We start from the raw sequence: 11,642 nt of genomic DNA, 5'->3' as shown, positions 1-11,642 counted from the left end.
GTCTTATGAGTGCCAATTTGCTTTTGTGGCAAAAGACACAGGTGTGTCTCTCTTTTTTTTCGGAAAAGGATTTGACATGGTAGATATGGTGTTCAAAAAGACCTAACAGGCCTTTTCCCAAGTGCACATCTCACCTTTTTCATGGCTGGAAGATAAGAAGTTGTGGAAAAAAGGCTTAGTGTTTTATCACTTGATTTACATTCTTCCACTCAGAGCTGTGGGTGACACACAAAAAGAGGTTTCTATCTGCTCTCTAACATTTCATGCAACTTAAAGCCCTCTCATATATAGTTGATAATCCATTTTATAAACATTGCAACACTGTTGTAGGACCTCCAAGCCATCCTCCCAGAGAGTACTGCAACTGCAGTGGCAGCGACAGGTATCTCAATAATGAAAAGGAAATCTTATCTCTTTCTGATGTGTACTTTTTCTTTGAGTAATTTGTATGAGGACAAAAGCTAATACTAGTACTGTACAATAACAGAAAGAGTCACTGAGCTATAGTACAGTATGCAATTATGTGTCAGTTTTGCAGTGATTGTTGTGCATAATCGCTAAGGTACTTTTTCTTTGAGTAATTTGTATGAGGACAAAAGCTAATACTAATACAGTACAATAACAGAAAGAGTCACTGAGCTACAGTACAGTATGCAATTATGTGTCAGTTTTGCAGTGATTGTTGTGCACAATCGCTAAGGTACGGGTAGTACCATGTACCATTAGATGTGTAGCAAAATGTGTCAGGTGATAGCTTGCCTTAATTGGTCCTTTTTGGTCTTATCCTGCTTCCATTTTCTGTCTCTGTGGATCCGTCAGTATGTCTTGTATGCCCCTATCAGGCGCCAAGTGTGTTGTACAGTTATGTATATGTCATTGGTGGGGGACAAGGCAATGATGATGACATCTCATGCCAAAAACAGACCTATTCCCTTTGATGACTGCAGCCTGTGTATGATGGAAGGGTATTGATGCGAAAACATGTGGTAACATGCTTGTAAGGCTGCTTGTTTTTTTTAGCTTTTATATTTGTAAAACAGCGCTACCCTGAGGTATCTGAAGCCTGGTGCAGTATGTAGTTCAATCTAATTGGAAATAGAAGAATTACAAACCCTTAAAAACACAAATAATACATTGATAATATATTGAGAGGATTAAATGTTTATTCCCAGGTATAGTTACATATAATATGTGGTTCCTTTATCCATATTTAGTATTTGTAAATGCTTAAACAAGTTTAACGTGGGCGCTTTTATTTTTGAAGAAATCGTTTTTTCAAACATTTACATTGACCGGAAGTAGGTGGGCGGAGTTCCACTGTTGGAGCTCGGAGAACACATAATATTGCTTGTGAAAAGCAAAATGCACTTTTGATTAGAATTTACTCGAAATTAGAGGATTCTCCAAGTAAAATTGTAATTGCCATACTTGCTTTGACCACACATTTCTCATACTGGTAGGCCTACTTTCAGTTTTCTAGGGGGAAAAGTCTAAATAGTTTAATCAATGTGCATTAACTTTAAATTGGGACATCTGTAGCGGCACTAAAACGGTGTCCTTATTTCCATATTAAATGTATTGTGTTAAATTAAGTCTGTATGAATTTCCTTGTCAGTTCCTTTATCATACTGCGACCATACATCTTTATTTTGTAGATTTTTCGTTAAATTATCTATACCTTTTTGTTTTCTAAAAAAAAAACATTCAGTGAGTGTAAATAGGCTAGTTTAATCAATGTGCATAAATATAAAATTGGGATATCTACTGCAACCTATAGTGGCGCTAAAATGGTGTTTCATATGATGTCCTTATTTCCATTTTAAAATTATTGTGTTGAATTACGTCTGTATAAAAAACTTTTTGCTGTCCCTGTTATAGCCTACTGCGACCCTACAATCGTTATTTCGTTAAATTATCTGTATTGTTCTGTCTTTTGGGATGAGTCAGAGATGGCATGGCTGATTTAATTGAATTGGGATGACCAATAAGAGGCTTCTCAAGTAGTCACAAGAATGATTCCCACCACAGCTGATGATAATGGTATAATTGTCAACAGAAAAAAACCGTAGCTGGGAGGAACGACTACTGGGCCTCTTGAGTCAACCCGTTGGCTTTCAAATTTGTCAAATTATTCGAAGGAGGCAAAGTGAGGACTTCAACACCTGCACGAAATATGAAGTGTGTTTTTGTATTGGTCATTTATTTTGTTTTCTCAACTTTCAATAAATGCCATGGAAAGTCGAAGCCCAAACCGGCTTGTGGATATCCCCCCTCACAATGGTGTCGGACTTTGGAAATTGCAATAGAATGCGGGGTAAGTTTGCTGCAAACGGCCACCTTCTAATGCCATTTACAGGATTATCTTTAAGATTCATTCATAAAACTCTTTTTGATGTTCTTCTGATAAACTCGATCAGCTATTTATTTTGAATTGCTTATCATTTTCACTTGTGGTGTTCTCTTGAGTGTAATTACTGAATGACACCATTTAAAGCAAATGTGTGTTTAATCTCACCAAACAAGCATCAAGATATTTCCATGTTATAAAGATTATAACCGACATGTAAAGGAGAGTAGACTGTGTAATTTTCCCAAACATTGTTTTTCATGATGGTGGGTTCAAGTCACATTAGTTTGTGTTCAAAGACTCCCTTGTCTGAGCTTGAATGAGAATCATGCTTTTGAAATTGAGCACCAGAGGTTCTACATTTCCTGAGAGCATGTGACCAAGTCCTGTTCCCAGTTTCTGTTGGTTGAATGTGATGCCATACTGCTTGGTATCAGGTCCCAAATGTGCATGCCCTAATTTTGGCTTGGATGATATTCCCTCTTAATCACAGTATGGTTTTTCTCAAACTAACTTGGAATTGTAAGAAGAGTTGGCATGGCATGTTGGTCTGTCACTGCATATCAGTTTAATTTTCTCAAGTGGAAGTGTGTCCATTTGGTCAGAATTCTGATTATACTGTATATTATACTGTATATCTTGACTTTCATTTTCATGTCAAAGTTAAATTAAGAATCTTGTCTAGGTTCAGAAGCAGTGTCTGGAGCTCAATGCCACCCGGCCAAACTCTGCTGTTCCTCCAGTAAAAGTGACCCTGTACTATGAGAGCCTGTGTCCAGGCTGTAGATCCTTCATATCTCAGCAGCTGTTCCCTACCTGGACCATGCTGCAAGACATCATGGAGGTCAAGCTGGTCCCCTATGGCAATGCACAGGTACGCATGTTGATTGTTACTGAAATTGTAGCGCACATTTCGGCACTTGGTAACTTTGTGTTACTAGCTTTTTCTTGTTTTATGAGTTTGAATATAATAAAAACATTTGTAGGTCAGAGACTGTGCTATTTTGCCTAAAATGCTTTCGTTTGATACTTTTGGTACAGAATCTTTTTCCTTCTCTGGTCTTCCTTACTGATGACCTTGAAAGATTGACAGAATTAGATAAATGTTATTTTGAATGTTCTAATGGTTAAAACTTCACTTTGTCTTGTGCACATGCTGTTCTTTTTTCGTAGGAGATTCCATCAAAAAACTCTCCTTTCACCTGTCAACATGGAGATTCCGAGTGTCATGGCAACATGATCGAGGTAGGTCCAACATTGCACTTAATAAAATGAATGTCCATTTGCAAGCAGAGACTGTTTGGGAATCCCTGTCTTATTCATAGCCCCACATTGACCTCATACAGTATCTTCTCCTCCATAGGCTTGTATTCTACATTCAGCTGGTCACTCAGCGCTTCAAGTCATTTACTGCATGGAATCTGCTGCCAATGTTCTTGGTGCTGCCCAGCCTGTGAGTACTGTATGATTTGGCCAATTTCTCTCCGGCGGCTACTGCATACAATACAATTTGGCTATGTATGATTGCTGTTTTGTGCGTTTGCCAGAACCTCTTTCTTGGCAATAAAAAAAAATATATGTTTTTGCACCTTTTGTATATTGGCAGTTTATACAAGTTTATTTGTAGCCTGAGTGCCAGCCTGAGAAATTCTACATTTGAGCCACTGACTTGGTGTGCTCTGTCATCTTAACTAGTCATTCTTTTGACCCTAGTGTTTACAGCTGTACGCCCCCTCCGTCAAGTGGGACAGCATCACATCCTGTGTGAAGGGAGACCTGGGCTTCAAGCTAATTCATCAGAACGCCATGATGACCAAGGCCCTCAGTCCAGCTCACACACATGTGCCCTGGGTCACCATCAATGGGGTAAGAGAGTACTAGGACTGTGGAGGTGCAATTTTGATGTTGAGATCCAATATAATACAGGTATGGTCAATTAGTCAACAAGGTTAGTAGCATCTACAGATCAACAGATGTTAAGGTTTTTGATTTCATACTCCTCATGCATTTTAATGGTCAATGTGAACTGCTGAGTGAGTGTTGCATTTTGAACTACAATTTAAACATGTCATGCAGTCAAACACAAGGTACCATCATCAAAAAGCCTGGACATGTTTTGATGCCTGCTTTGTTGCCTTCTTGCAGGAATACACAGGTGACTTGGAGGACAAAGCCATGTCATCACTTTTCAGCTTGGTCTGCAAAATGTACAATGTTAGTAGCAGAGTGACTGGTTCCTCTTTTTAATTTGAAGCACTGGCCTGCATTCAAATAAGTCATTTATATTTGTAGAACAATGTATAGTTTTGGGTGAGCCGTTTGTATCAACCATTGTGCTGTGTCAGTTAATGCTATCGTCAACCCTGTATTTTCTTGTCCACAGGGAGGCAAGCCCCCTGCCTGCACTGGAGCACAGAAGAAACTGGACAGGAGCTTGTGCTAAAAAAAAGTCATTTGCATGTCATCCATGTATATTATTGGATATTTAGTCACCGTATATAGTACCAGCTTTCCTCATGATCTACCATGAACTTGTATAGTCTTTTAAAATGTCTTTCTTTACATTAGTTAGCTCTTAACAGTTTTATTAAATTTGAATGTTGACAGTTAATTAATTTGAATTAAACTGTCAACTACCAATTGATAATTAAACAGTCTATTGATAATTAAACTCAGCGTTACCAACAATGCCAAAATTATTATTTTTTGCATACTGTAGTTACAGCATTTGTAATGTCAATGTTGGAAATATTCCCTTCAGATTCTGGTCCATGATGACATGATTGCATCACGCAATTCCTGCAGATTTTTCAGGTGCATTTTCAAGATGTGAGTCTCCTGTTCTACCACATCCCAAAGGTGTTCTATTGGATTCAGATCCGGTGACTGGAAAGGCCACTGAAGAACACTGAACTCATTGTCATGTTCATGAAACCAGTTTGAGACAACTTTTGCTTTGCGACATGGTGCATTATCATGCTGGAAGTAGCCATTAGAAGATGGGTAAATTGTGGGGGGGCGCCATGATGATGGTCAACCTTCCACAGAGTCTATGGGGATTTCCAGTATATCCGGCACACAGTCATTATGCCTTACAAAAGATTTGGATTTTATGGCAGATGACAAATCTCTCTTCAAAAAGAACCTAACAAAAGTAAACCAATACAAGTTTCCATATAATTTATTGGGATTTTCACTTTGAACAACCTGAACTCAATACTTTTGGCTTAAGAAATGATCAACAAAATGTAGGAAATTTCATTAACAAACATCGGAGTGGTAGCTGTATACTTGATTTATCTTGAGGCTCCAGAACATGAATTCAAGGTTTTTATTTTTAACTGTACTTGACTTATTGACAGACACATGCTAAGAATAAATATTCAACTTGGCACAACATTGAAGATGGAAAAGACAGACATAACAATAACGGTTTACCACCACTGTTTCAGAGCAAAGTGATGATGAGAAGAGGAACAAATTGGCACCATTCTAACTCCTCCCAGTCAACACCTATAACACCCTAACACTGAATGGCACTGACTCCTGTGAGTTTCTCTCCACTTACGCTCCTTCCCGTTACAGATTTAAGGCAGTTTGCTAATTCATAAACTGTTGCATGAATGGAATACTGTCATAAAAGTTTATACTGTATAAATACTAGTGTGCTTTCCCACTCTTTTACGATGAAAAGGGTGGGAACAAAGGACTCTTTAGTGTTAGTTCACAAGGCTTATTAGCAAGTTGATTTCAATGACCTCCCTTAACGTTGGAGGTATTCTCATCCAGGTATATTGAATACTCATCTGTCATTTACAGAAATGTTACCTTTTGCGCATACATGTTCATTGTTGTACAGTATTGGTTGCACCTTCCATGGGGTGAAATTCATAGAGGAACTGATAGCCAAAACAATGCTAGAAATTAGTCCGCGGCAAATCGATTTTTGTTCCAGTGTTATGCTCATTTCGCATGCACACAGTTAAAAGAACACTGTCACCTGTACAAAATGTAATGCTGCATTTTGGTATCTCTGTAAATCAAAGGAAAAATCATATTTGCGTTTCTAACACCATAACTGACAATTGATCAAATTCAACACACAGTGTGATGACTTTGCAAAGTATAACTTTGATACCATCAATAATTCCCATCCTTTGGAATCCTTTGCATAAAAGTTCATAACAACTTAGGCTGGCAGATGCTTTTGTTCAAAGTCGAACACTTGTGGCACATTGAATTATCCCCAGAAGCAGGCTTCTCTTGTAGAACGGTACTGAACAAACACAGTAAATCAATACAGGATGTACAGTATTGTGTAGGCCAGACATTGTCTACACAATTCTGTTGTGTAAAACAGGGGATCCCCTATGAACTGTGTTCACTACATTTCTATCTGCAACATTTTACAGAATATGTAATTGAGTCTACACACTTCAGTCAGCTGACAACTATGATCTTGTTAGGGCCCAAGCCCTTTTAAACAGATTGGGTTTATCACCACAGAGACTGTAAAGTGCTATGGTGGAGGAACCCTGATAACAACGCTTTCAAAGCACAGAGATACAGACAATAAGTAATAAAAAAAAGTAAGTGATGAAAAAATAAATTAAAAAAAAGTGACAACATAAAACATCATCACATTGAAAATGAATAGATGTTTCATAAATATGAGTGTAAGTGGTGTTTTTCTAGATTTAAAACAACTTGTATTTGGGTACCCCAGAAAATACAGTAGACCACAGCTTGAAAAGTACTTTGGGAACATTGCCAACATAAGTCTAAATTCACTGATACTAATAATTCCATACTGCTGCATACCTTCTTTGCTTTAGTCCCCAAACATATGTCAATTGAGTACAATAGAGGAATACAAATAAATAATCAATCTCAGTTTCTGTCTTTTTGAATAATTTGCAGGGATGGTCAGGTGATAGATCTGGATAAAACAGGCAGTGTATGTACTGTATAGGGATACCCAAAAAGTCTTTGCTACATCAAAATCATCTCTCTCTTCATACCCTGAGGTTTAAATCACAACTCTCTCACTATTCAGATACATACGGTATTTGGTTATTCAACTTATCCACAAAATAATTTTCAAGGAGCTAAACAGAAAACATACTAATTTATGCTTACTGAATTCAAAATAATCATTATCTCCAAATTGTATGGTGCAAAAGCTCCAAGACCCTGTCAAAATCGCATAATTACAATCCTTACCCATTGTTCATTTCTGGAAGTCATTCAGAGGAAGACATTTTTGTTCTCAGTAGAATTCCTTGCATTGTCAGTAGACCTCGTTGAGGTTGGCATGCTTGCGTTTCTCTTCTGTCACTCAGAAAGGCATACTACAGTAGTCTGTGTCAAAGACACTTCCCCCAGAATCAACTAAAGAAAGCAGGACTCAAAAGAAAGGCATATCTTGGCACACAAAAATGATTCTTCTTGTTCTACAAGATTTTAAAAAAGGGGGAAAATGTTTAGGGAGCTTTTCCAGAGAGGTGTCTCCAGTGTAAAGGGACTGTGGTGAATACATACTTGTTGAAAGCCCACCCTGCCCGTTGATGCCCGGTTCGGCCCTATCGGCACAAACCAAGCCGGCCAGAACGGCACGCAAGGTGGGCGTGGTGGCTGTTACGTGCCTAGACGCAGATACGCTACACCACCCCCTTCCTGGCTGAGTTCTCTGTCGTCTATGTCTTCCCCGTCCAGCCCGGGGCTCAATGTCCTGTGGTGGCTGGGCCTCCTGACCGACATGGTGGCCAGACTGAGGGTCCGGCTAGGGTGGGGCGAGGGGGGGCGATGCCTACTGCTACTGCTGCTGCTGCTGCTGGGGTCTGGAGATAGGGACCGGGATGGGGATGTCCTTGAGCCTTCTACCCCCAGCAGAGTCTCATGCTCGGGGGGGCTCTCCAGGTCCGATTCCCCCTCCCCTTCCTCCTCCTCCTCCTCCTCCTCCAGGGTGAGCTCAAATTGGAACTTGTCTCCTCCAGCAGTGGCACAGCCCACTGCCCCCAACCCCAGGACCCCCGGGCCAACCTCCTTATCCCTGTCCTCGGGGGTGGGTGAGGGGCTGCGGGGGAGCATGCTCTGGTACCACTCTCGGTTGTCCTCCAGGGTGTCCAGGATGTCCTGGGCATCAGGGTGCACCAAGTCAGCCCACGTCTCCCACAGGGGGTGGACAACGTAGTCTATGAAACCTACCTGGAAATGAAAGCTGGGGTGAAACACTTTGGTGTGTCTATACCCACTTTGTCTACACCCATGTTGGTCACTATGACAGCTTTGAGCTTTTGACTGGTTTGTGTAAAATTGTGTCTGTGTGTGTGTAATACCTGGCTCTTCTCTATGGAGGCATTGTGTTTGTCACACATGGGGCTGATCTCCATACCCTTGTCCCTCTCCCTGTCCCCCTGGGTGAAGAACTCCACCATGATGCGGTCCGTCCACTGCCTGTAGATCTCCAGGGGCTTGGTGGGGTTACTCAGGTCAGCACAGTGCACCATGTTCTGCAACACCTTGAGGATAGGGAGAGACCAAGTTATTTTCTTTCTATATTCTAATAACAGTTGGTCTTACTTACAGTATATATATTTGTTATATTACTTTCTTTTATTGTGTCATAATAATCACATATTATGTGGTTTTCATAATTACATTTTGATACAATTGTAGTGAAAACCTACATTACATTTACATGAAAAACAAATCTTTATCACAATAGAAAGGCTTTGGTTACTGTATTTTAAACATCTGAACTAACCACTCTGTCTCCACTAGGTGGTAGTCTCATACCATAAACAAATCAATGATAGTAAAAGAATAACTGAATATTTGCTGGATATTTGCTACTACAGATGCATTCCATGTCCACTCACCTGGATGCGGTCGGAGTAGTTGTCCAGCAGCAACACTCCCAGACTAGTGACCTTCTTGGTCTCCACCATGGTCTTAAGGTCACCGAGGTAGTTCATGTGCTTGGACATATCTGTGGCCAACACCTGCACAATCACAGCTAATTGTACTGAATGTGTATATATGGCTCTGAGTATAACCATTCACTTCACTAATTTCAAGTCCTGATTAATCAAATTTCACTAACAACAAGGGTGATCTCTTTGCAGTCAGACCTATTAGTCTGGCCGCAAATATTTGTCATTGAAGATAACCTCTATGTATTGAAAGTAACGTTTTCCACTTCAACTATAGAAGCATTCTTTTTTTTCTTGTGTTTTTGTACACATTTTTGTTTGTATTCTTCCATTTCCTGTTGAAACAAGTTCAAACTAAGAAACAAGACATTCTATTCTGTCATTCACTGTGTCCTCTCAGTCTCTCACCATGTCGATGACCATCTTGCGCAGCGACTGCCTCTGTTTCTTGCTGACATTCTGGAAGATGTCACAGTTGTCCTCCTGCAACAGCTTGAAGCCTACAGCCAGGTGGTGGTTCTCCAGGACTGACGCGTCATTGTACATCAGGGCCAGCTCCGAGTCTGAGGCACAGATACATAACAGTGGCGTTACCTCCACTGTCTGCTAGATGGGCCTTTCAAGTAAACCACTTGAATGAACCATTCATTTTCTGTAAGGATATTTCCATTTGTGAATTTAATTGTATTTCAATTCCTTAACTGATGGGAGATGGGTTGACATAGAATTGAGCCATAGGTGGTCATTCCAACAAACACATACTTCAACTGCCCAACAAAGCGGACAGCATTACCTCTCTGACCTAATGCCAAGCCAAAGTATACTGTAGATATAATCCACAAGACAGAGGATGAGGGAAGGGGAAACTGACTTGTGTTGATGAGAAACTGGTTGGACACTCCGGGGTGATCCACATCGTGTATGGCACTGGCAAACAGAGCAGCCATGATTTCTAGGTCTGTGAAGACTGCCTGAGCAGGAAGGAAAAATATCCATTTACAGGGCATGTTACTTGAACATAACCCTGAACTAAATGCAGTAGGGACATACTATTTCCATGTCTATCAACAATTAGTGGATATTGCCGTGAGCTTTCCATTATTTTCAGCACTCCTATTCAAACATCACGTGCAACACACTGTCACCATAAGCGAAATGTGTTATTCAATACCAAGTTTCCACTTAAGTTGTGTTCAGTACAAATAGTACACTGAGTAAGTAAGAGCACTAGGTAACCTTTCCAACTCAAACCAACATCCTTTCATGCAATATTGTCATTCCCAATTCCAATATACCCCCCCATAATGAAGCGTTCTGTGACTTGCCTCTAGAGCTGGGGTGGAGAGGAGGACATGGATGGACTGTACGACGTCGGCAGCGTGTATGTTGTTGTGATAGGCCACATCAGCGTGGTAGTGGTCCTCCAGGGTCATCATGAAGGTGATGAAGGTGTCAGCAGGGATCTGAAAGGACTTGAGCAGGTCTCTCTCCTGAGGTGGTGGAGTAGAGAGGGTCCGCGGTTAGGTACTGCATGGTCACATAATGGTGGAACCAAACACAGCTTAACCCTCAGAAAGCTTTTGGTTAAAGGTACAGAATGTAACATTTGCCAGCAGCCCTCTGTGGTCACACTGAAAATTGTAAATGGAAATATGCAAAGTTTTATTATAGAGGCAAATGTGCATATCCTTCTAAACAAGCAAAGCGTAGAAATGGTACCTAAAGGCCAGTGCTTGACCTTGACACCATATTTTGAAATGTGATTTCAGAGACTATATTGTTTAATATTCCCAATTAATATCCTTCTCTTCTTGCTACAGAGTTATACTGGCAATAGGGGTTTTGTTCATACACTCACTGAACACTGAACGCGGTGACTGGGAAGGCCCCTGAAGAACACTGAACTCATTGTCATGTTCATGAAACCAGTTTGAGACGACTTTTGTGACATGGTGCATTATCATGCTGGAAGTAGCCCTTAGAAGATGGGTAAATTGTGGCCATGAAAGGATGCACATGGTCAGCAACAATACTCAAATAGGCTGTGGCATTCAAGCAATGTTTGATTGGTATTAATGGGCCCAAAGTGTGCCAAGAAAACACCATTACACCACCTCCACCATGAGAAGGTGTACAGGTGTTCCTAACAAAGTGTTCCGTGAGTGTATATGGTCATATGAGCAGGGTAGCCATTCATAGTCATTACAGTGCCCCTCAGGTGGTTCATGAGTAAGCAAAATGACAATAATGTTGCAAAACATGATTAAGTGCTTAATTTCACAGCTTTGGCCATTTTTGGCCAAGTTATTAACATTGCACCCAGTTTCATAAAAGTACCAACCAGCAACATCTAGCACTAT

General features: G+C 40.4%; 2 protein-coding genes across 2 annotated transcripts in view; one reads left to right on the top strand and one right to left on the bottom strand.

Annotated features, from left to right (window-relative positions):
- Nucleotides 1-2,173: 2,173 nt before the first annotated feature.
- LOC310805812 (gamma-interferon-inducible lysosomal thiol reductase-like) lies at nucleotides 2,174-4,790 on the top strand (the record flags this gene model as incomplete). The annotated part of the gene is made up of 7 exons (XM_083671618.1): nucleotides 2,174-2,314; nucleotides 3,033-3,221; nucleotides 3,521-3,592; nucleotides 3,711-3,800; nucleotides 4,061-4,213; nucleotides 4,493-4,561; nucleotides 4,731-4,790. The coding sequence occupies 7 exons, from the start codon at nucleotides 2,174-2,176 to the stop codon at nucleotides 4,788-4,790; spliced, it is 774 nt and encodes a 257-aa protein (XP_083527744.1).
- Nucleotides 4,791-7,984: 3,194 nt separating this feature from the next.
- pde4cb (phosphodiesterase 4C, cAMP-specific b) overlaps nucleotides 7,985-11,642 on the bottom strand; it is a gene marked incomplete at both ends in the record, with an annotated part of 47,112 nt that continues 43,454 nt past the window's right edge. The window contains 6 exon segments of the mRNA XM_083671810.1: nucleotides 7,985-8,554; nucleotides 8,686-8,868; nucleotides 9,229-9,351; nucleotides 9,691-9,845; nucleotides 10,154-10,249; nucleotides 10,604-10,772. Coding sequence (XP_083527936.1) covers nucleotides 7,985-8,554; nucleotides 8,686-8,868; nucleotides 9,229-9,351; nucleotides 9,691-9,845; nucleotides 10,154-10,249; nucleotides 10,604-10,772 — 1,296 coding nt within the window.

The sequence above is a fragment of the Argentina silus genome (assembly GCF_951799395.1).
Source record: "Argentina silus genome assembly, chromosome: 6".
NCBI classification, from domain to species: domain Eukaryota; kingdom Metazoa; phylum Chordata; class Actinopteri; order Argentiniformes; family Argentinidae; genus Argentina; species Argentina silus.
The sequence above is the reverse complement of the archived record's forward strand: the minus strand, read 5'-3'. Positions and strand labels throughout refer to the sequence as shown.